The 25666-nt window shown below is 43.8% G+C and overlaps 1 protein-coding gene across 4 annotated transcripts in view; it reads right to left on the bottom strand.

Moving 5' to 3' along the window:
- Window positions 1-308: 308 nt before the first annotated feature.
- Window positions 309-25666, bottom strand: part of LOC144610719 (cAMP-dependent protein kinase catalytic subunit alpha-like) — a 119605-nt gene continuing 94247 nt past the window's right edge. For 3 of the 4 annotated variants that reach the window (XM_078429630.1, XM_078429629.1, XM_078429632.1), the window contains exons 3-10: window positions 23389-23517; window positions 18492-18590; window positions 17010-17092; window positions 13396-13522; window positions 7602-7697; window positions 5070-5192; window positions 2620-2784; window positions 309-1643 (exon numbers count right to left, since the gene is read on the bottom strand). In XM_078429630.1, the coding sequence (XP_078285756.1) occupies window positions 1518-1643; window positions 2620-2784; window positions 5070-5192; window positions 7602-7697; window positions 13396-13522; window positions 17010-17092; window positions 18492-18590; window positions 23389-23517 (948 nt within the window). In that variant the 3' untranslated portion in view covers window positions 309-1517. The remainder of the gene's footprint in view (window positions 1644-2619; window positions 2785-5069; window positions 5193-7601; window positions 7698-13395; window positions 13523-17009; window positions 17093-18491; window positions 18591-23388; window positions 23518-25666) is intronic. The other variant, XM_078429631.1, reaches the window with a different exon arrangement.

The raw sequence follows: 25666 nt of genomic DNA, 5'->3' as shown, positions 1-25666 counted from the left end.
AAGCAGCATAATTTTTCTATTGAGGATGTGCAAAAAGAACTATTCCTGAGAATGAGGATGGAGAAACAGCAGATTATCAAGAACCTTCAACGTTAAAAAATGTAAAAGGACAGGGTTCCCTCTCCCCATCCCCACCCCCCACCTCCTCTTACATCCATCACATTTCTGCACAGAGGTGCATGACTTGAAGTTCAATACTGAGCTTTAGGTACAGAGATTTATTATTTCAAACTGTTCCTGAGAGGTTGCATTTTTCAGATCTTCCTATTTCTCATTTACACCTTTTTTGCTTTTTCAGCTCACGGTTTTTTCTCTCAGCAGGGAACACAGCACAGATAGGAGCCACAACTCTGAAGGTGAGGTTAATGTGGGAAGGCAATGGACTGAAAGCAGATCCAATGCTTTGACCCTTAGAACAGATCGAAAGCTCGGACACAGAAAAATCGTCAAAATGTAAAGACATGGGTGAGCTAAATGGTTGCTTGGGACATCGTGTTCTTCAAAAATGTGCGTGCTTCAATGAGAATTGTATCCCCCTCATAGAGGAATAATTTGTATTTGTATGGCACCTTCTATGGTTCCAAGAAGCTGCATAATGTTTCGCAGGTAACACTGTACTTTTTTGGAAGAGTGGTTGCCTTTGCAAGGCTAAAACAATTCCCCACACAAAAGATCTCGCAATCAGCAGGACGGTGCTGGACAGATAATCAGTTCAGTGATGTTTGGTTGAATAATAATCATTGGCCAGCATACGATAGCAGCTCCACTCCGTTAGGAAACAGCACCATGAAATTATCCATCTCTACTCAAAGAATTTGTAATAGTCCAAAGAAGTACTTCAACTGGAGAGTTAAATAAATATGAATTTTACGTTATTAGCAGTTTGCAAATATTACCACATCTCCTAGGCAATCATAAGTACAGAGTCTAACAGTATGAAATGCAGAATCCTTTTCTTTGTCATTCTTAAGTGAGACTATGTCGGGGGAAATCAATATCACAGACTAAACTTTCCTTGTGCTTTTCAGCTCTGAAGTTGACTGAAATGAGTTGACTGAGTTTGTCAGGAGGTTCCAGTAGTTAGTTGAGCTACATCAGGTCAGAAATGGAAAAGCAGTCCCTTCACTCAGAGATACATTTTAGAAAAAAAAAAAATTAAAGGGCTTTAATGTATAAGTAAAATATCTTTTAAAACACAGAACATATATAACATTCAGACACATTGAGATATAAATGGTTATCGGAGGTCGGCAAAAAAAAAGAGAGCAGTTTAGTGTGTCATTGATAGTGGTGACTATCTGGAGAACCTCAGGGTTTGCAGGAGTCTGTTTATGGGAAAGAGGACAAGGCTCTTCCAAGTCATGGCAATATAGTTCTCCATCTGGTGGAATGCACAGACCTAACATAAAAGCTTTCAGTAAATACAAGTTTATGCTCCCATCCAAACAGTGCCTCCTTTCTGTCCCAGATGAGTATTAATTTCCCAGTCACTTCATTGCTTCATCTCATTTTGTTCCCTAGAAATCAGCAAATTCTTTAGGGTATTTCTCTGTGATGGATACACGGATCGGCTCTTCTTCATACTCGTCAAAGTTGCTGGTGTCACCAGGACCTTTCATCTTGGGTTTAAAGGGAGGTTCCTCCTGAAGAAGACAGAAACTGATTAACAGTAACTCCATGGACTTGGCCTCCAGTATATCGAGAACGAGCTACCTGAACCCCGAGATGGCACATCTGGTAAACCGGCATATTTGTACTGAATATGAATTAGCCCCCCACATGCCACACACAGTTCCAACATCAGGGGTCAGACATAACGAGTCAGACAATTTAATTCCCCTTTTCCGCCATGAATTTACTGAGGGAACATTCTGTCAGGCTTTATGGATGGAGCCGAGGATCATCGCCTTTTTGAGATTGCCCCATAAAATAGTCAACCAGAATTAGAGGAACAAATATGCAGGGTGATGGCAGAGAGTTATGGGTTGTCGTAGCAGCAGATTCTTAATAGAGATCGGTGGCTTAGCGATAGAGCTACATGTGTGTGTATGCGTGTGCGCACTTGGCCATGCATGTGTGTGTGCGTGTGTGTGCTTGTCTGTGCATGTGTGTGTGTGCGTGCGCTTGTCTGTGCGTGTGTGTGTGCGTGTTTGTGTGTGTGTGTGTGTGCGCGCGCTTGTCCCTGTGTGTGTACGTGTGTGTGCACGTGTTTGTGTGTGTGTGTGTGTGTGTGTGCGCGCGCGCTTGTCCCTGTGTGTGTGTGCGTGTGTGTGTGCTTGTCCGTGCACGTGTGTGTGTGTGCGCACTTGTCTATGTGTGTGTGTGTGTGAGAGCTTGTCCGCGCATGTATCTGTCCACGTATGTGTGTCTGTGTATGAATGTATCAGTCCATGTGTCTGCGTGGCTCCATTTGTGTGTCCGTGTCAGTGGGTGCCCATGGTCAGCATGGTGGGTGTGTCAGTGTGTCAACGCGTGTCCTTGTGTGCAGGTCTGACTGAACACCAGAGGTGAGGGAGATGTGAAGCTGCACGGACAGCCTCCAGGGTGCTGTTAACAGCTGCGATAGGTTCTACCTCAGGACACCGCGTGGGTTGGTTGGGGTGGGTGGAGCCACAGTACCGTTCTTTTGTAGATGGAGATCCAGTCTGTGTTGACAAACCACTTGTGGTTCTTGATGTCGTTGACACCGTTTCTGAGATTACCAAACCGCTTGGTCAGGTCCACCTGCAGCAGGTTCCGCAGCAGATCCTTCAAATCTGAACTGAAATGTGATGGGAACCGCACCTAGGAAGTTTGATACAGAGAGTCAGCTGAGAGGAGAGAATTAACTTGCCGATTCTGACCGTGCATATATATTGGAATATCACAAATTCACTGAATAACATAAAAAGAAGTCACTACCATGTTAAATCTTCACAGGCTCAATCACTGAACAAAATAGTGCACGTGGCCCATTGTACATACTCACAATGAGGTACAGTCTTTCCACAAAACCCGCAACATTTCCCCTCACAACTATTTATCCAGTTCAACAAACAATCTGTTGGAGGAGCAGTGGGCCAAGCTGCGTACTGTGGAGGGAAATAGCCAGTTGACACTTTAAGTTGGGGGGCGCTGGTCATTTCATATCATATCATATATATACAGCCGGAAACAGGCCTTTTCGGCCCTCCAAGTCCGTGCCGCCCAGCGATCCCCGTACATTAACACTATCCTACACCCACTAGGGACAATTTTTACATTTACCCAGCCAATTAACCTACATACCTGACCGTCTTTGGCAGACCAAAGGCACCCAACAGATGAAGAATACCCAGAATACAGATCAGCTGGTAATATGGGCAGAGAAACAGCAGATGGAGTTTAATGCAGACTAGTGTGAGGTGCGTAGGAAGGAATTGAAGGAAGGTTTATACCAAAGATGGACACAAAATGCTGGAATCACTCAGCGGGTCAGGCAGCATCTCTTGGAATAAAGATGTTTCGGGTTGGAACCCTTCAGACTCCACCTCATGTGAGGTGCTGCATTTTGTGAGGTCAAATGCAAGAGGAAAGTATATGAGTATACTCAGAAGAAAGATCAACAAATTTTAAGGGAATTCAAAAGATATGGGATGCGTGCAGATAAATGGCACTGAGGTAAAAGATCAACCATGATCTTACTGCAGGAATCCCACCTCTATTTTTTATGTTCAATGAGTGAGACTCTTCAATGCCTCTGAAAGACACCCAGTGCAGGGTAATTAAGGGTGGGCAATGATTGCAGGCATTGCCAGTGATTCACAACCCTCAAAAATAAATAAACAAACCTTGAAAAGTGAAAGTGTAAAATGTAATAATGACTTCCTTCTCTGTGCACATCAGTAATCAGGGCGAGCCTGACTGTCATCAAATCATGATTCTATCTCCACAAGTGCTATTAGTCCTATTGTTTTTATTTCAGACTGCCACCATCTGCAGCTTTTTGACTTTCGAGAGTGGGAACGACAGTGGGAATGGTCAATAATTTTGGGAATAGGGATGGGGAGAATTCAGTCAAGAAAAATGGCCTAAGTGAGGCAGCACCTCCTAAATGTAGTTCCAAATAATGACACTTGGAGCTGGGCATGGACTCAATGGACTGAAATGCCTTCTTCGATGTCGTGACGAAACATTAGGAATGGATTTTGAGGAACTGACCAAGCCTGATAATCTACTGCAATTCTGAAGGAGTGTTATTAAACCGAGTTCTGCCATTCCAGTAGTATAAGAAAATAACTGCAGATGCTGGTACAAATCGAAGGTATTTATTCACAAAATGCTGGAGTAACTCAGCAGGTCAGGCAGCATCTCGGGAGAGAAGGAATGGGTGACGTTTCGGGTCGAGACCTTTCTTCAGACTGATGTCAAGGGGCCGGGACAAAGGAAGGATATAGGTGGAGACAGGAAGATAGAGGGAGATCTGGGAAGGAGGAGGGGAAGAGAGGGACAGAGGAACTCTCTAAAGTTGGAGAAGTCGATGTTCATACCACTGCCCACCCTTAATTACCCTGCACTGGGTGTCTTTCAGAGGCATTGAAGCTGCCCAGGCGAAATATGAGGTGCTGTTCCTCCAATTTCCGGTGGGCCTCACTATGGCACTGGAGGAGGCCCATGACAGAAAGGTCAGACTGGGAATGGGAGTGGGAGTTGAAGTGCTCGTCCACCGGGAGATCAGTTTGGTTAATGCGGACCAAGCGCAGGTGTTGAGCGAAGCGATCGCCGAGCCTGCGCTTGGTTTCGACGATGTAAATAAGTTGTAAACCATTCCAATGGTTTGGCATGGGAACTTCTGACAAAGTGCCACCCACTCTAACTTCAACAATACTGGAAACAAAACCTGCCAGCCATTTCTCTTTGTGGGCTCTTAGTTTGCACTAAACAGTCATCACCTGTGCTTACATATAATTACTACACTTCAAACCAATTCATTGTTGGGATGTTTGTGATGTTGAATTGTACAAACGTACTGATATGTACTATGTCCATTCACACTGTCTTATTTTCATTACACAGGAATAGAATCACTTGTCCTTGAACATGCTGCTTACCTTTCCAGAGACTATTTTCTCATAAATCTGAATAGGCTGGTCTGCAAAAAATGGAGGATACCCAGCAGACATTTCATAGATTAGAACCCCGAGCGCCCACCAATCCACAGATTTGTTGTAACCCTAAAACACAAACAGATGACATAGATGTGTAACACCACTTCAAATCCCATCACTAGTAAATATAACCAGTCTCAGTTTAGTTTATTGTCACATGTACCAAGGTACAGTGAAAAGCTTTTGTTGTGTGCTAACCAGTCAGTGGAAAGACAATACATGATTAGAACAATCCATTTTCAGTGTACAGATACACGATAAGGGAATAACGTTTAGTGCAAGGTAAAGCCAGCAAGGTCCGATTAAGGACCGATCAACCAACATCAATCAGATCAATAGATGGGTCTGAGGAAGGGTCTCGACCCGAAACGTCACCAAATCTTTCTCTCCAGAGATGCTGCCTGTCCCGCTGAGTAACTCCGGCTTTTTGTGTCTATCAATCGATGGGTTCTGCAGTAGACTTTCAAGAGCTAGTGTGAGAATGCTGGATGGATATAGGTGTGGATTGGGTGAACTCAGCCTGAGTAACTTCTACAGAGGATTATCACTAATCAATAACCTGCAGGCAAGGTTCAGCAGTAACTATGGGACATTTCCCAAGCAAGGTCTCAACAACTTTGGGAATAAGGATGGGGAAAATTCAGTCAAGAAAAATGGCCTGTGTGAATCCTAAATGTAGTTCCAGATTGCAGAAGTTATGGTTAAGCTTTTCTTTAATGCATTTAAATAATCAGGAAGCAATAGGGATGTTGCTAATACTGAAGAAGGGTCTCGACCCGAAACATCACCCATTCCTTTTCTCCAGAGATACTGCCTGTCATGCTGAGTTACTCCAGCTTTTTGTGTCTATTTCCCATTGATTCACTAATGTCGTTGAGAGAAGGAAATTTGGTTTCTTTACTGTCTGACCTATATGCAGCTCAATATCATAAGATCTCTAAACTAAACATAAGACCTAGGAGGAGAATTAGGCCATCCGAACAATCAAACCTGCTCAGCCATTCGAGTGTGGCTGATCTTTCCCTCTCAACCCCATTCTCCTGCCATCTCCCCGTAATCTTGGCCACCCTTACTAATGAAGAACCAATTGATTAAAAATACCCAATGACTTGGCCTCCACTGCCGTCTGAGGCAATGAATTCCAGGGATTCACTACCCTCTGGTTAAAGAAATGTCTCCTCATTTCCATTCTAAAGGTACGACCTTTTATTCTTCTGCTTTTCTGCTTTCTACTGCACAGCCGCCGACAGCTGGGCTACCTCGTGCAAGATGCTGTGCCCTTTGGTCCTAGACTCTCCCACTAGTGGAAATATTCTCTCCACATCCACTCTAAACAGGCCTTTTATTATTCAATGAGATTCCTCCCTCATCCTTCTAAACTCCAGTGAGTATACTCCAGAGCCATCAAAAAAAGCTCCTCATACATTAATCAGATCTTACTGATATTTTAACCTCTGTCTGAAATAGCCTAACAAGCCAAATGGTGCTTAGTGATGTTTAATAAACGGTTGCCATGAATAGATTAAAAATAGAAAGATGTCAACACTTTCCATTCCAACTCTGCTATGTCAATAATCATTAAATGATAATTAACTAAATCTCAGCACATGAGGATAGTCTCCTAAATCATTCGAAATGTGATTTTCATTACATTCAGATTACTTATGAGTGTATACAACAGTCATAGAAACATAGAAAATAGGTGCAGGAGTAGGCCATTCGGCCCTTCGAGCCTGCACCGCCATTCAATGTGATCATGGCTGATCATCCAACTCAGTATCCCGTACCTGCCTTCTCTCCATACCCCCTGATCCCTTTAGCCACAAGGGCCACATCTAACTCCCTCTTAAATATAAATTCACCACTCTCTGTGTGAAAAAAACCTTTCTCATCTCGGTCCTAAAAGACTTCCCCCCCCCCCCCCCCATATCTAATAAAAAACACCCAAATATATTATATGAAAAACAAGCAATTTTCAAAAAAGACACAAAGTGCAGGAGTAACTCAGCGGGTCAGGCAGCACCTCAGAACATGGATAGGTGATGTTTTAGGTCGGGATCCTTCTTCAGACTGACTCATTTCAATTTGTTTCTCTAAGTGATTTCTAAGATTTCTAAGCAGTAAAATTGTATTTGTAAGGCAAGTAGGCACCTCATGGCACGGTTACTGCACCTGCAACTCTTCAGCATACTATTTACTTTTACTTTTTTTTAAACAAAATGTTTGGAACTAATGGTGACACAAGTCTGAAGAAGGATCCACAACACAATCTATTCATGTTCTCCAGAAGCGCAGCACTTTGTGTCTTTTAACCATTAATGATGCATCAATGGTAGTGATTGCCCAAGAAATAAAGCTATCAGCAACAGCAAATATTTACATTAGGTTTGCAGAATAATTTGGGGCAAATTTCTGATGAGCTGGAAGGAGTTAGAGGAAGCTGCAACTTGGAGGGCAATATTGGCTGCTCCTTACCTTGCTAAGGATGATCTCGGGAGCTAGATATTCAGGAGTTCCACACAGTGTCCAGGTTCTGCCTTTTACCCTCTTAGCAAAGCCAAAATCTGTCACCTGGAGATGAAAGAGATTTTAAGATTTGCTCAGACAAAAAATCTTTGAGCAATTACACTTGTCTCTCTTCGCCCCTGATTTAAAGACGTTTTAACCTCATTTAACAAAAGGAAAAGCTTGTGGTGCCTGGCCACAGAATTCTATTGGCTTTATTGCCTTAGAGAGTCAAGTGTGTTTTATTGTGCGTGTCATTAAGTTCTGATATGGAACAATGGAATTCTTACTTGTAGCGGTAGCACAACAGGCTGTAAACACAGTACTCAACAGAGACGACAACAGTGCAGACATTCAAGTGCGTAGAGGAACAATAGTAGTGCAAAGTCTGCAGTGGTTCAGTGGTGAGGTAGGGTTGTGGTTAGGGTTGTACAGGGTGGCTCAAAAACATGTTGGTTGATGACAAGAAGCTGATTGTAAACCTGGTACTTGGGTTCCTGTACCTTCTTCCTGATGGTAGAAGAAAGCATGGCCAGGGAGTGAGGGGCTTTGATATTAGCTGCCTCCTTGAGGGAGCGCTTCCTGTAGATCCCTTTGATGGCCATTCACTTGTTTTCTATGTTTACATTCCCGGTTCAATGTTTGCAACCTCCCTATTACCACATTAAAGTCTCATCTGCTTCTCCTTAGCCACATTCATTCAATTCAGTCTGCATGACATTTCCTTACTTTTGGCATTTAGGATCAATTTTCTGCAATCAACAAATTTAAAAAATAATATAAACCTACCTAATTTCCCAATTATATTGACGAATAAAGTAAGAATGGTGGATTAGCCAGTTTCTCCGGCCTGTCTTTACTACATGCGGGCTGAGGTTTATAAACAGAGATACAACTGTCCGTCTCACATAAACCTAACTTCACAGGATTTCAGTGCTGTTTCCTTTGTCTAGAAGTTCCAGTGCAGTCTAAAAGGGTGTGGATCAAGGATTTGCTGATACTCTGATTGCTTCTGTACTTCCTTGTGCCTGCTGTCTTCTTCCGTAGGTGTGTCAGAGCTAGGGTTGCCAACTTCCTCACTCCCAAATACGGGACAAGGTGATGTCACCGCCCGGCGCGGGCGGCCGCCATTGGTGGAGCGGGAGCACGTGGCCGCTGGCTGGGTGAGATCACGTGGGGCGCGGGGCGGTGACATCACCCTGTCCCTTCCTTGGGAGTGAGGAAGTTGGCAACCCTACTAATATGGGACATAGGCGGTCCCGTATGGGACAAACCAAATTAGCCCAAAATACGGGATGTCCCGGCTAATACAGGTCAGTTGGCAACTCTAGTCAGAGCGGATGCCGGGTGTGAGGTGGGCCTTCATTATTTATATATATATATATATATGTGTGCTCATGAGTATGATGGAGTAGGAAGTGAGGTGGTAGGAAGTCATAGACTGATACAGCACGGAAACAGGCCCATTGGCCCAACTCATCCTTGCTGATCAAGATGTCCCATCTAAGCTCGTCCTATTGCCCTTGTTTCGCCCGTATCCCTCTAAACCTTGTGTCTTCAAAGAGTCTGAAGAAGGGTCTCGACCAGAAACGTCACCCATTCCTTCTCTCCAGAGACGCTGCCTGTACCGCTGAGGATCTCCAGCATTTTGCGTCTATCCCTCTAAACAGTTCCTATTGATGTACCTGTCCAAGTGTATTTTAAATGCTGTTATGATATCTGGCTCAATTACCTCCTCTAGCAAATCATTCCATAAACCCTGCCAGCCTCTGAGTGAAAAAGCTGCTCCACTGCTTTGTATTCAATCTTGTTCCTCCCACCTTAAACCTCTGCCTCCTTGTTACTGATTATGGGAGATTTCAACATGCAGGTAGACTGGAAAAATCAGGTTGGAAATGGACCCCAGGAAAGAGAGTTTGTAGAGTGCCTTCGAGATGGATTCTTAGAACAGCTTGTACTGGAGCCTACCAGGGAGAAGGCAATTCTGGATTTAGTGTTGTGTAATGATCCTGATCTGATAAGGGGACTAGAGGTAAAAGAGCCATTAGCAGGCAGTGATCACAACATGATAAGTTTTACTCTGCAAATGGAAAGGCAGAAGGGAAAATCGGAAGTGTCGGTATTACAGTATAGCAAAGGGGATTACAGAGGCATGAGGCAGGAGCTGGCCAAAATTGACTGGAAGGAGGCCCTAGCAGGGAAGACGGTAGAACAGCAATGGCAGGTATTCCTGGGAATAATGCAGAGGTTGCAGGATCAATTTATCCCAAAGAGGCGGAAAGACTCTAAGGGGAGTAAGAGACACCTGTGGCTGACAAGGGAAGTCAAGGACAGCATAAAAATTAAGGAGAGGAAGTATAACATAGCAAAGAAGAGTGGGAAGACAGAGGATTGGGACTCTTTTAAAGAGCAACAAAAGTTAACTAAAAAGGCAATACGGGGAGAAAAGATGAGGTACGAGGGTAAACTAGCCAATAATATAAAGGAGGTTAGCAAAAGTTTTTTTAGGTACGTGAAGAGGAAAAAAATAGTCAAGGCAAATGTGGGTCCCTTGAAGACAGAAGCAGGGGAATTTATTATGGGGAACAAAGAAATGGCAGACGAGTTAAACCGTTACTTTGGATCTGTGTTTACTGAGGAAGATACACACAATCTCCCAAATGTTCTAGGGACGGAGAACCTAGGGTGATGGAGGAACTGAAGGAAATCCACATTAGGCAGGAAATGGTTTTGGGTAGACTGATGGGACTGAAGGCTGATAAATCCCCAGGGCCTGATGGTCTGCATCCCAGAGTACTTAAGGAGGTGGCTCTAGAAATAGTGGAAGCATTGGAGATCATTTTTCAATGTTCTTTAGATTCAGGATCAGTTCCTGTGGATTGGAGGATAGCAAATGTTATCCCACTTTTTAAGAAAGGAGGGAGAGAGAAAACGGGTAATTATAGACCAATTAGTCTGACATCAGTGGTGGGGAAGATGATGGAGTCAATTATAAAAGTCGAAATTGCTGAGCATTTGGATAGCAGTAACAAGATTATTCCGAGTCAGCATGGATTTATGAAGGGGAAATCATGCTTGACAAATCTACTGGAATTTTTTGAGGATGTAACTAGGAAAATTGACAGGGGAGAGTCAGTGGATGTGGTGTACCTCGACTTTCAGAAAGCCTTCGACAAGGTCCCACATAGGAGATTAGTGGGCAAAATTAGAGCACATGGTATTGGGGGTGGGGTACTGACATGGATAGAAAATTGGTTGTCAGACAGAAAGCAAAGAGTGGGGATAAATGGGTCCCTTTCGGAATGGCTGGCAGTGACCAGTGGGGTACCGCAAGGTTCGATGCTGGGACCCCAGCTATTTACGATATACATTAATGACTTAGATGAAGGGATTAAAAGTACCATTAGCAAATTTGCAGATGATACTAAGCTGGGGGGTAGTGTGAATTGTGAGGAAGATGCAATAAGGCTGCAGGGTGACTTGGACAGGTTGTGTGAGTGGGCGGATACATGGCAGATGCAGTTTAATGTAGATAAGTGTGAGGTTATTCACTTTAGAAGTAAGAATAGAAAGGCAGATTATTATCTGAATGGTGTCAAGTTAGGAAGAGGGGATGTTCAACGAGATCTGGGTGTCCTCGTGCATCAGTCACTGAAAGGAAGCATGCAGGTACAGCAGGCAGTGAAGAAAGCCAATGGAATGTTGGCCTTCGTAACAAGAGGAGTTGAGTATAGGATCAAAGAGGTCCTTCTACAGTTGTACCGGGCCCTGGTGAGACCGCACCTGGAGTACTGTGTGCAGTTTTGGTCTCCAAATTTGAGGAAGGATATTCTTGCTATTGAGGGCGTGCAGCGTAGGTTCACTAGGTTAATTCCCGGAATGGCGGGACTGTCGTATGTTGAAAGGCTGGAGCAATTAGGCTTGTATACACTGGAATTTAGAAGGATGAGGGGGGATCTTATTGAAACATATAAGATAATTAGGGGATTGGACACATTAGAGGCAGGAAACATGTTCCCAATGTTGGGGGAGTCCAGAACAAGGGGCCACAGTTTAAGAATAAGGGGTAGGCCATTTAGAACGGAGATGAGGAAGAACTTTTTCAGTCAGAGAGTGGTGAAGGTGTGGAATTCTCTGCCTCAGAAGGCAGTGGAGGCCAGTTCGTTGGATGCTTTCAAGAGAGAGCTGGATAGAGCTCTTAAGGATAGCGGAGTGAGGGGGTATGGGGAGAAGGCAGGAATGGGGTACTGATTGAGAGTGATCAGCCATGATCGCATTGAATGGCGGTGCTGGCTCGAAGGGCTGAATGGCCTACTCCTGCACCTATTGTCTATTGTCTATTGTCTATTGAAACGTATAAGATTATTAAGGGGTTGGACACGTTAGAGGCAGGAAACATGGTCCCAATGTTGGGGGAAGTCCAGAACCAGGGGCCACAGTTTAAGAATAAGGGGTAGGCCATTTAGAACGGAGATGAGGAAAAACTTTTTCAGTCAGAGAGTTGTGAATCTGTGGAATTCTCTGCCTCAGAAGGCAGTGGAAGCCAATTCTCTGAATGCATTCAAGAGAGAGCTAGATAGAGCTCTTAAGGATAGCGGAGTCAGGGGGTTTGGGGAGAAGGCAGGAATGGGGTACTGATTGAGAATGATCAGCCATGATCACATTGAATGGCAGTGCTGGCTTGAAGGGCCGAATGGCCTACTCCTGCACCTATTGTCTATTGTCTATTCCCCTACTCTGGGAAAAAGACTCTGTGCATTCATCCTATATTCCCCTCACAATTTTATACACCTCCATAAGATCATCCCACAGCCCCCTGTGTTCACAGGATAAAGTCCTAGTCTGCCAAACCTCTCCGTACAACTCAGGTCACAGAGTGATACAGCATGTAAACAGGCCCTTCGGCCCAACTTGCCCACTCCACCAACATGGTCCATCTACACTAGTCCCACTTGCCCACGTTTGGCCCATATCCCTCTAACCTGTCCTATCCATGTACCAGTCTAAATGTTTCTTAAACGTTGCGATAGTCCTTACCTCAACTGGCAGCTCGTTCCATACACCCACCACCCTTTGCATGAGAAAGTTACCCCTCAGATTCCTATTAAATCTTTCCCCCCCCCTCACCTTAAACTTATGTCCTCTAGTTCTCGATTCCCCTACTCTGGGCAAGAGACTGGTCGTCTCGTCGATCTATTCCTCTCATGATCTTGTACGTCTCTATAAGATCATCCCTCATCGTCTTGTGCACCAAGGAATAGAGTCCCAGTCTACTCAACCTCTCCCGATAGCTCAGGCCCTTGAGTCCTGGCAACGTTCTCGTAAATCTCTGTACCCTTTCCAGCTTGACAACATCTTTCCAATAACATGGTGCCCAAAACTGAACATAATACACTAAATGCGGCCTCACCAATGCTTTATACAATTGCAACATGACCTCCCAACATCTATACTTAATATGTGTAGGAAAGAGCTGCGGATGCTGGTTTAAATCGAAGGTAGACACAAAATGCTGGAGTAACTCAGCGGGACAGGCAGCATCTCTGGAGAGAAGGAATGGGTGACGTTTCAGGTCGAGACCCTTCTTCAGTCTGAAGAAGGGTCTCGACCCGAAACGACACCCAAACCATCTATACTTAATACTCTGACTGGTCTGGTCTCTCCACTGCACCCACATTGAATGGAATATTGCAGATTCTCCATTCTCAAGATGTTCTCTGTACTTGAAAGGTGAGCAGGTCACAAATAGGGCAGTTCACCATACCTGGATGTAGCCAGTTTGGTCAATCAGTATGTTTTCAGGTTTCAGGTCTCTGTATAGAAGATCTAGCGAGTGAAGGTATTCAAAGGCAAGGACAATCTGAGCTGCATAAAATCGAGAGTGAGGTTCACTGGAAATAAGAGAGAGGCAATTAGATTCAGTCTTCACAAGGTAGCAAACACTTAGATCAACATGGCGAGATTCAGAGTGAGGTAAGCAATTGAGTGCACACTGGTACGTGAACTTTGTAAAAATGAAGAAAGGTTCTGGATGGAAAAGAGTGCAAATAGAAGGGCAGAAGGAAACAGAAACATTAAAGATGATCCTTTGTCCAACAGAGTTAGATTGGCGATGAGCTACAAAATTATGCACCGAATGGATCATGACAGTCAGGCTTCCCTGCACATCCCATGAAGGTACATCAGTATATGAGCATGCTACCTGCCAAAATAACTCCTCACTCGGTGAACTGACACTGACAGTACTGTCTTGCTGCAGATGAAGGGACTTGCCTGCGTTTCAGATTACAAGAAAACGCTTTCCTATTTTTATCATATCCATTTCCCATTCATTACTCATTAACTTCCATCCTGCTGCGCATCTTGGGGCTTGATGGAGTAACATCTTTAGAATATTTCAAGATTTGGTATATTTGGAAAGGAACATGCTGTACAAGGAGAGCTGTGCAGTCAAGCAGAGATATACAATGGTTGGGGCTAGTTGGGAGATAGAGGGAGATGGAGGAGAGGGGAGGGAGAGGGAGAGAGTAAGAGAGGGAGAGGGAGGATGGGAGATGGTGAGGGTGGGAGAGGGAGAGGGAAAGAGAGAGAGGGAGAGAGGGAGAGAGGGAGAGAGGGAGAGAGAGAGAGAGAGAGAGAGAGAGAGAGAGAGAGAGAGAGAGAGAGAGAGAGAGAGAGAGAGAGAGAGAGAGAGAGAGAGAGAGAGAGAGAGAGAGAGAGAGAGAGAGGGAGAGAGGGAGAGAGGGAGAGAGGGAGAGAGGGAGAGAGGGAGAGAGGGAGAGGGAGAGGGAGGAGCAGAGAGAGAGGAGCGGAGAGGATGGAGCAGAGATAGAAGAGGCAGGTGGAGAAAGAGAAATTAAAAGGAGGAAAAGAAATGCATGAAAACAATGATGGAGTTACAGAATGGGACCTCAGCCAAACATAGTGAGCAAGTAGGGAAAGTAGACAACCATTTCTTGGTTGTTATAGTTTTTGATGGAGTTTAGTGCACGTAAGTGTGAGCTGTTGCATTGTGGAATGTCAAATCAAGGCAGGATCTACACAGTGAATGACAGTGCCCTGGGTAGTGTTGTAGAGCAGAGGGATCTAGGAGTACAGGTACATAGTTCCTTGAAAGTGCTGTCACAGGTATGTAGGGTGGTCAGGAAAGGTTTTGGTACATTGACCATCATAAAGGGCATTGAGTATAGAAATTGGGATGTTATGTTAGTTGTGCAAGACGTTGGTGAAGCCGCCTTTGGAATATCGAGTTCAATTTTGGTCACTCTACTTTAGGAAGGATGTTGTTAAGCTCGAAAGAGTGCAGAGAAGATTTACGATGATGTTACCAGGACTTGAGGGCCTGAGCTATCGGGAGGTTTGGACAGCTAGGACTTTATTCCTTGGAGCGCAGGATGATGAGAGGTGTTCTTATGGAGGTATATAAGGTCATGAGGGGCATATATCGGGTAAATGCACAGTCTTTTACCCAGACTAGGGGAATCAAGAACCAGGTTTATGGTGAGAGGGGAAAGATGTTATAGGAAACTGAAGGGCAACGTTTTCCACACAGAGGGTAGTGGTTATATGGAATGAGCTGCTAGTTGAGGCAGATTCTATAATATTTATAATACTTTTGGACAGGTACATGGATAGGAAAGGTTTAGAAAAACGCAGACAGGTGGGATTAGTGTAGGTGGGGTATTTTTCTCGGCATGGGCAAGTTGGACCGAAGGGCCTGGTCCATGCTGTACAACGCTATGACTTTAACTATATTTTAATTCTGTCAATATCAGAAAAAGAAACTGCTGGTTAGTAATTTAGTAATTTGAATAACAATGTAGTTGGCGTGGACAGTAAGCTTATGGATGACACCAAAATTGATGATATAATTGATGGTAATTTAAGATCATAATAAGACCTGGATCAACTTGGAAAGTGAGCCAAAGAATGGCAGATGGAATTTAATTTCATATCATAACTCTCGTCTGTCACTGACTTCTCCTCTTTGAGGCGCACACTTTAACTTGCAAAGCCTAAAGCAACAAATTGATATGAATTGATATCAAAAATCTAATTAAGTTTGTATGAAGGAACTGCAGATTCTGGTTTACACCGAAGATAGGCACAAAGTGCTGGAGTAACTCGTCGGGACAGGCAGCATCTCTGGAGAGAAGGAATGGGTGACGTTTCGGGTCGAGACCCTTCTTCAGGGGAAAGGGAAACTAGATTTGTGGAAGTGTACCAAGAGCATGTAAGGTGTGAAAAGGACAGATCAAAGCAGACGATGTTCAAGGAAATGTACAATGGTTCATTGTTGGCTGAGGGGAAGGTGACAACGAGGCATACAAATAGTAAAATGAATCAGGACAGTGAAACTAGTTGGGGAACTGGGGTGGGGGAGGGACAGAGAGAGAAAGGGAAAGCAAGGGACACTTGAAGTTATTAGATAAATCAATATTCATGCTGCTGGGAATGTAAGTTGCTCAAGCATACAAATTAAATGACAAATTAAATTTGTAATTTGGTCAATTTGTAATTCCCAGCTGTTGGGAAATAAGGACCGTATAATCTAGCTGTAAGAGGTGAAATGGAAAGAGGAAATGTAGTTGCTGTTTGTTCTACAACCCGTCCACTGTTTAGTCACGTTTAAAAGTCTGTAGAACTTGATGCGTTCTGTCACATGAACTGGATGTGTTTTAACAGGGAGTTGTTAAGCAATATTCACCAAATCAGAATTCCTGCTGCTGACTTTACTGTATACTTTCTGATATTGAGTCATATGGCATGGAGACAGGCCCTTCTGCCCATCTTGTCCATGCTGACAAAGATGCCTGATCGAAGCGAGTATCATTTGCTTGCATTTGGCCCATATCCCTCTGAACCTTACCTATCCAGTGTAGTTTATACCGATTAGAATCTGCTACAGTTGCCAAGTAAACCAAATTTCTGTGCAGCATCTGCTGATATTGAGAACATTCTGCAGTTTTGCCTTTACTCTGGTAATCCATGATACAAATGATTGTTCTCATCCAACAGTGAAAAGCTATTGAAGGTAGACACAAAATGCTGGAGTAACTCAGCGGGTCAGGCAGCATCTCGGGAGAGATGGAATGGGTGATGTTTCGGGTCGAGACGTCACCCATTCCTTCTCTCCAGAGATGCTGCCTGACCCGCTGAGTTACTCCAGCATTTTGTGTCTACTTTCGATTTTAACCTGCATCTGCAGTTTTTTTCCTACAGTGAAAAGTTATTGTTGCGTGCTTACCAGTCAGCGGAAAGACTATACGTGATTATAATCGAGCCATTTACAGTGTACAGATACGTGATAAGGGAATAATGTTTAGTTATTAGCTACATAAGGGAATAACGCTCCAAGGTTCTGTTCAGGAGACTGACCTGAACCTTCCGCTTCTCCTTAAATGTGAGAACATCTCGCCTCCCTGAATATATTCCATCACCATGTACAAATTAGTGTTATCCTGAAAGGAAAAGAATGCAGGTAACAACAAGTTTAGCAATGCACATAAAATGAAGGTGAATTCACTTCTCACCTTTGCTAACGAGACACAACTTTGCAAAACATTATGGTGGTAGCACAGTGTGCAGCCCGTCTCGCTGCTACTTCATAGCTTTAGCAACCTAGGTTCAATCCTAACCTTTGGTGCTGTCTGTGTGGAGTTTGCATGTTCTCCCCGTGATTGTGCGGGTTTCCCCTGCATGCTCTACTTCCTCTCACATCCTAAAAGCATGCTGTTTGTCAGGTTAATTGGCCCCTGTAAATTGGTCCTCGTGTATAGCTGAGCGGTAGAGTTAGCGGAAAACAAATGGGAATGTGGTGAATACAAAGAAATATGTGATTAGATGCTTGATGGCCAAAATAAACAATTGTTGGTGGGCGTGGGGCAAGTGGAGAACTCTAGGCTTGTATACACTGGCTTGTATACACTGGAATTTAGAAGGATGAGAGGAGATCTTATCGAAACGTATAAGATTATTAAGGGGTTGGACACGTTAGAGGCAGGAAACATGTTCCCAATGTTGGGGGAGTCCAGAACAAGGGGCCACAGTTTAAGAATAAGGGGTAGGCCATTTAGAACTGAGATGAGGAAAAACCTTTTCAGTCAGAGAGTTGTGAATCTGTGGAATTCTCTGCCTCAGAAGGCAGTGGAGACCAATTCTCTGAATGCATTCAAGGGAGAGCTGGATAGAGCTCTTAAGGATAGCGGAGTCAGGGGGTATGGGGAGAAGGCAGGAACGGGGTACTGATCGAGAATGATCAGCCATGATCACATTGAATGGCGGTGCTGGCTCGAAGGGTCGAATGGCCTCCTCCTGCACCTATTGTCTATTGTCTACAGTTATGCAAAGTGAAAAGACTCTTTATAGTCTTCAAGAGTTGAGTTTGCTCACATACAAGGATAAAGAGTTAGAAGATATCTCATTATTTGGGTAGAAAAGAATGGCAGATGCTGGTATATTCCAAAGATCTCTGAAGAAGAAGGATGGGTGACGTTTCGGGTTGGGACATGTCTTCCGACGGGTAGACCATGTGAATATTGAGCCCATGGAAATCACTGCAATTTCACTGATCAAAGCATTTGAGGCAATTTCAACATGAACCAGACTCTATATCCAAGTTACATTGTAATTTCTTATTAATATTACGCTGTATTTTTCTGTCTCTCTCTTCAGTAGCAATCAGAAGGTCAACAAAACCCCAAGATATCTGAAGGTCTCTCTTCTCAGCAATATCCCTTGTAATCCTTCCCCTCATTGCCTATTCCAACTGGTATTCTATCCTCCCTTCAGCTCCAAGCTTATCAGGACCGGCGAGAATTAGAAAAGCAGAAAAGTTCACACATGACCCTCAACACTCACCTTGAATGAAAATACTAGCCGTACCAGAAAAGGGAACCTGACAGCCTGAAGAATTCTTTTTTCGTTGAGAGTGTGCTCGATCTGTTTCAGTTTTACCACCTGGGTAACAAAGAAATGCAATTACTGTATTAATTAAACACAGTTGCGTTCTTGTTACATTCTAATCTGATGCAGCATGTTTATAAAGAAAAATATGCACTTTCCACATCAAGCATAGGTAGGTGGATGGGTGGGGGAAGGGGAAAATGGGAAGATCATTGATGTGGCAGATAATCTTTTGAGCTTAATTTATCCAAATTCTATTAAAGACTCATCTCTAGCCATTAATGGCATATGAAATATGTTGAATTGATGGGCTCTCAAGAACAAAGTCACCAAATCTTGGGTCTCCAAAACCGCCTTTCTTTCTAAAAGAGGCTTTTCCATTATTGAACTCATCTTTGGCTTCCTGTCATGGTTAATATAGGTTACACGTGGGGAGATACAAAGCCTCTGCCTGTTCAGGGCTCCCGGGATATATGTTTGTGTTTCTGTATCATCCTTTCAAAGCAGCACTCTACGTATGCATGTTTCATGTTTAGATCATGAATAAATGGTATAAGAAAATAACTGCAGATGCTGGTACAAATCGATTTATTCACAAAATGCTGGAGTAACTCAGCAGGTCAGGCAGCATCTCGGGAGAGAAGGAATGGGTGACGTTTCGGGTCGAGACCCTTCTTCAGACTGATGTCAGGGGGGCGGGACAAAGGAAGGATATAGGTGGAGACAGGAAGATAGAGGGAGATCTGGGAAGGGGGAGGGGAAGGGCGTGTGTACGTGCATCTGCATGGTGCGTTGAGCCTTGGATCGGTATGAGAGTTTGTTAGGATTTGTGATGGGTGAAAGGAACTGAAGCTCTCGGTTGTGAGGGATGAGGAGACAGGCCCAGGTCGGTTCATCTCCCTTCTATTTGAGGATGAACATGTAGAAACCCAGCTGGCCACAATGCGACCTGTATGATCATGAGTGATCATGATACAACATATGAAGAAAGAAAGACTGGATAGACTAGGCTTATACTCGCTGGAATTTAGAAGACTGAGGGGGGATCTTATTGAAACATATAAAATTCTTAAGGGGTTGGAGAGGCTAGATGCGGGAAGATTGTTCCCGATGTTGGGGAAGTCCAGAACCAGGGGTCACAGCTTAAGGATAAGGGGGAAGTCTTTTAGGACCGAGATGAGAAAACATTTCTTCACACAGAGAGTGGTGATTCTGTGGAATTCTCTGCCACAGAAGGTAGTTGAGGCCAGTTCATTGGCTATATTTAAGAGGGAGTTAGATGTGGCCCTTGTGGCTAAAGGGATCAGGGGGTATGGAGAGAAGGCAGGTACAGGTTACTGAGCTGGATGATCAGCCATGATCATATTGAATGGCGGTGCAGTCTCGAAGGACTGAATGGCCTACTCCTGCACCTATTTTCTATGTTTCTATGTTTAATAATGGCAGTGGGTTACAAAACAAGACAATTAATAAATATTTCCAAAGGTAGAACAGCATGTTGACTAGAAATCTGAAAAATGGAAAATACTTGAAGTACTCAGCTACTCGGACAGTATCTGTGGAAAGAGCAGCCTAGTTATGCTAGTCTAGCCTATCCTAAGGATAAATACCTTATCCTTATTGTATTGTGAATAAATACCTTTGATTTGTACCAGCATCTGCAGTTATTTTCTTATATATCTTAAGGATAAGGTAGTTCAGTGGTAGAGTTGCTTCCTTACAGCGCCAGAGACGCGGATTTGATCCTGACCTCGAACGCTGTCTATCCGGAGTTTGTACGTTCCCCCCGTGACCATGTGGGTTTTCTATGGGTGCCCCAAAGACGTACAGATTTGTAAGTTAATTGGCTTCGGTAAAAATTGTAAAAATTGTCCCGAGCGTGTAGGATAACGCTGGTGTACAGGGATCGCTGGTCGGTGTGGACTCGGTGGGCCGAAGGGCCTGTTTCCAGGCTGCATCTAGTAACTAAAAACGAAACTAGTTGGTGTTTCAGTTGAAGACTTCTCATTAGAACTAGTTCATCAATCTGAAACATGAACTATTTCTCTCTCCAAAAATGCTGCCTGACCTGCTGAGTATTTCCAGTATCTTCTAATTCAAAAGTAACAAACTTCTCCCTCTTACAGGTTAGTGAATGAGTTACTGACATTCTGGTACACTGCGTTGTGAATCTTCTCAACACCTTACACCTTCCTTCCCAACTGCCAGATACTTTCCTATCTTGCTTGTGGCAAGTTCCACAGTATTTGCTGCTGAAATGTTTGAATGAAATGTGCTGTTACATAGTTCAAATCTAGATCGTGCACGTTCATATTCCGTCCCGCTTAAAGTAACGCCAGCCATTATCAAAGTTGGCCTTCATAACAAGAGGAGTTGAGTATAGGAGCAAAGAGGTCCTTCTGCAGTTGTACAGGGCCCTAGTGAGACCGCACCTGGAGTACTGTGTGCAGTTTTGGTCTCCAAATTTGAGGAAGGATATTCTTGCTATTGAGGGCGTGCAGCGTAGGTTTACTAGGTTAATTCCAGGAATGGCAGGACTGTCCTATGTTGAAAGACTGGAGCGACTAGGTTTGTATACACTGGAATTTAGAAGGATGAGAGGGGATCTTATCGAAACGTATAAGATTATTAAGGGGTTGGACACGTTAGAGGCAGGAAACATGTTCCCAATGTTGGGGGAGTCCAGAACCAGGGGCCACAGTTTAAGAATAAGGGATAGGCCATTTAGAACAGAGATGAGGAAAAACTATTTTAGTCAGAGAGTTATGAATCTGTAGAATTCTCTGCCTCAGAAGGCAGTGGAGGCCAATTCTCTGAATACATTCAAGAGAGAGCTAGATAGGGCTCTTAAGGATAGCGGAGTCAGGGGGTATGGGGAGAAGGCAGGAACGGGGTACTGATTGAGAATGATCAGCCATGATCACATTGAATGGCGGTGCTGGCTCGAAGGGCCGAATGGCCTCCTCCTGTACCTATTGTCTATTGTCTATTGTCTAAATTTGAAATGCAGAACGCAGTAACCCATTTTACTGTTACAAATTGTTCACACAGAATCGACTCAATCCAGCCAATCTTGTGGTTTGTAGAAACGAGGAACTGCAGAAGCTGCTTTACAAAAGAGGACAGAGCACCATTGAATGCAACATCTGAAGCCTCAACATATTCTCCACAGATGTTGCCTGACCTGCTGAGTTACTCCAGCACTCCGTGACCAATCTTGTGGTTTTGCTTTGCCATTCATCCTCCATCACCAACTCCCAGTACTTCAGCATTCTTTTTTCATTTATGCTTCCCCAAAATCTGTGTTATTGATCCTCTCACCTGCCTGCCTATCTGTCCTGATCATCCAACCCTGCCTATTTGTCTCGTTTTTGTTCTTATCTGAAAAATAGATAAGGAACCTCACTTCAGTGACAGCAGGACATGGAGCGAGATAAGAATAGAATCTGCTGTTCCTCAATGTCATGCTAATGTCAATACCTTTCATGCATAATACCATTGCACTGCAAACTAACACGGCTGTAACATGAAGTACAAGAAGGAAGTTACATAAGACTAAATTCAGTGTCATATCTCTGAGAAATGTAGGAGAGGTAACTTTCTAATACATTAATCAAGCTCAAAATTATCGTTGGAGAGAAGAAGTGTCTCGACCCGAAACGTCACCCACTGCTTCTCTCCAGAGATGCTGCCTGTCCCGCTGAGTTAGTCCAGCATTTTGTGTCTATCTTCAAAATTATTGTCTGCAGCTCAATGTCTTTTTACACAAACACCTTAAAGGTGGAGCATTTATTCACAAAATGCTGGAGTAACTCAGCAGGTCAGGCAGCATCTCGGGAGAGAAGGAATGGGTGACGTTTCGGGTCGAGACCCTTCTTCAGACTGATGTCAGGGGGGGCGGGACCCGCCCCCCTGACATCAGTCTGAAGAAGGGTCTCGACCCGAAACGTCACCCATTCCTTCTCTCCCGAGATGCTGCCTGACCTGCTGAGTTACTCCAGCATTTTGTGAATAAATCGATTTGTACCAGCATCTGCAGTTATTTTCTTATATTAAAGGTGGACCATAACCTTTACACCTTTTCTAACTAAATCAGGCTAATGAAAGCATGTTGCGCTACTGTGGAGACCTCCATGATTAATGTTCCTGCAATAAATGGTCCTGGAATATAAACATGTGATAATTGCATGCACGAATCTACACAAAAATAACTATCCCAAACTATCTTGTACAGTAATTCATATTTGCGAATGAGGTAAAGGTTAATCATAGGATTTATCTGATCATTAAGCACTTGAATGATGAGATTATATTAGCGGCCTGTGTAAGTGTGAGGGCTTGCAGTTCTTAATGTCTATAAACCCAACCCTCAAAAGATTGTTCAACCTGGTCTCCATAGTTTATGTGGAAATTCTTTTGATATGAATAAGCCTATACGTTACTTTGATCACTTAACCATACCATTTACATTTGTATGTTAGTGGAGGGTCGAGGTGAACATAGTGACCATCCAAGCTAAAAATTCCCTGGCTGTTGTTCTTCACATCCAAGGGGCAGCACAGTGGCACAGCGGTAGAGTTGCTGCCTTACAGCGCCAGAGACCTGGGTTCCATCCTGACTACGGGTGCTGTCCGTACGGAGTTTGTATGTTCTCCCCGTGACCACGTGGGTTTTCTCCGGATGCACCAGTTTCCTCCCACACTCCAAAGACATACAGATTTGTAGGTTAATTGGCTTCTGTAAATTGTAAATTGTCCCTAGTGTGTAGGATAGTGCTAGTGTATGGGGTGATCGCTGGCGCTATATCTCAAATCGTTGAAATATGAAAACAGGTTAAATTCAATCTATTCACCTTCTGTTTGTCCAGTATCTTCATTGCATAATGTTCCTTCGAAGCTTTGTGTTTCACTAACATCACTCTGCCAAAGGACCCAGTACCAAGTGTTTTTGCTCTGTCAAAATCATCCAAAGATGCCGTGTTCTGCAACATAAGAAAAGTCGGTCAGTGTTTACTTCCAAGTCTATTGCTCATTGGTACTTTTCTGCATCGTTCTCCTGCACGGTACATGCTCTCCCTCCAGCACAGTGTGCAGGTCAGGGCGTTTGTGACTCAGAAACAATGCTGAAAACGGGAGAAAACCGGACACACATTATTAACGATGGCGCAGCGGTAGAGTTGCTGCCTTACAGCGAATGCAGCGCCGGAGACTCGGGTTCGATCCTGACTACGGGCGCCGTCTGTACGGAGTTTGTACGTTCTCCCCGTGACCTGCGTGGGTTTTCTCCGAGATCTTCGGTTTCCTCCCACACTCCAAAGACGTACAGGTTTGTAGGTTAATTGACTGGGTAAATGTAACAATTGTCCCTGGTGTGTGTAGGATAGTGTTAATGTGCGGGGATCGCTGGGCGGTGCGGACTCGGTGGGCCGAAGAGCCTGTTTCCGTGCTGTATCTCTAAATCTAAATCTAAAACAATTGACACCTGCGGCTGAAAAATCACAACAATTACCGACTTTGAGAAATGTTCAACACTTTCAGTTTGTAAGTTACACCTCAAAAAGAAGTGCTTTTTTCTTTCAAAGCAAATTTGAAAATATAGCTGAAGAGATTCATAGTTTTTACTTTACTCCCTGTGCTGAACACCAAAAGTGGTGTTGAGAAACGGAAAATGATGGAAAGCAAAAAGGAAATGATGAGAGATTGTCTTATCAGTGACATTTATGGCAGGAGCTGTAAAGCCACATGAATTAGCAAGATCAATGGGGAGCTACAAATATGGGTCCACGTTTACATGCAGTGAGACATTTAAAGATAACTTTACTGGCTTTACCTTGCACTAAACGTTATTCCCTTATCATGTAAATGTTAATGACACGTAAATGACAATGTAAATGACACGATTGTAATCAGGTATTGTCTTTCCGTTGGCTGGTGAGCACACAACAAAAGATTTTCACTGTATCTCGGTACACGTGACAATAAACCTGACTGACTGACTGAGGAAGGGATGAATTAAACTCAGGACAGAGAACAAGAGTTGAGATAGAGGCTGAGGAAGGAAAGCGGAGATCTCAACACGAACAAATAAAACATTTAATAATATTATAATGATATAAGCAAACTCCGATTCATTTTTACTAGTTTTAACTTGTATGCTCTCTCTGCCTTATTTTCCTCTTACATCCTATTCATTAATCGAGTGTTTGTTCTCCTGATACACCAGCAGATGGCTGCACCAATACACTTAGTTGCTGCTTATTGTTTCATTTCCTCTTCAGTATTTTTCAGATATAATTTTAAGAAATTAAAGAAAAATGGGGTTAAACTGGTTCTGTTTGCTAAAATGAGCATCAAAAGGCAGAAATCTTCCTATCTTATGAGCCTCCAGAACTATTCACTTCACTGGTAGAAAGAGGCGTCTTAGAGTCAATAGACAACAGACAATAGGTGCAGGAGGAGGCCATTCGGCCCTTCGAGCCAGCACCGCTATTCAATGTGATCATGGCTGATCATTCTCAATCAGTACCCCGTTCCTGCCTTCTCCCCATACCCCCTGACTCCGCTATCCTTAAGAACACTATCTAGCTCTCTCTTGAATGCATTCAGAGAATTGGTCTCCACTGCCTTCTGAGGCAGAGAATTCCACAGATTCACAACTCTCTGACTGAAAAAGTTTTTCCTCATCTCAGTTCTAAATGGCCTACCCCTTATTCTTAAACTGTGGCCCCTTGTTCTGGACTCCCCCAGCATTGGGAACATGTTTCCTGCCTCTAACATGTCCAACCTCTTAATAATCTTATTCGTTTCGATAAGATCTCCTCTCATCCTTCTAAATTCCAGTGTATACAAGCCTAGTCGCTCCAGTCTTTCAACATATGACAGTCCCGCCATTCCGGGAATTAACCTAGTAAACCTACGCTGCACGCCCTCAATAGCAAGAATATCCTTCCTCAAATTTGGAAACCAAAACTGCACACAGTACTCCAGGTGCGGTCTCACTAGGGCCCTGTACAACTGCAGAAGGACCTCTTTGCTCCTATACTCAACTCCTCTTGTTATGAAGGCCAACATTCCATTGGCTTTCTTCATTGCCTGCTGTACCTGCATGCTTCCTTTCAGTGACTGATGCAC

The sequence above is a fragment of the Rhinoraja longicauda genome, chromosome 37 (assembly GCF_053455715.1).
Source record: "Rhinoraja longicauda isolate Sanriku21f chromosome 37, sRhiLon1.1, whole genome shotgun sequence".
Classification (NCBI taxonomy): Eukaryota; Metazoa; Chordata; class Chondrichthyes; order Rajiformes; family Arhynchobatidae; genus Rhinoraja; species Rhinoraja longicauda.
This window is presented reverse-complemented; position numbering and strand designations above follow the sequence as displayed.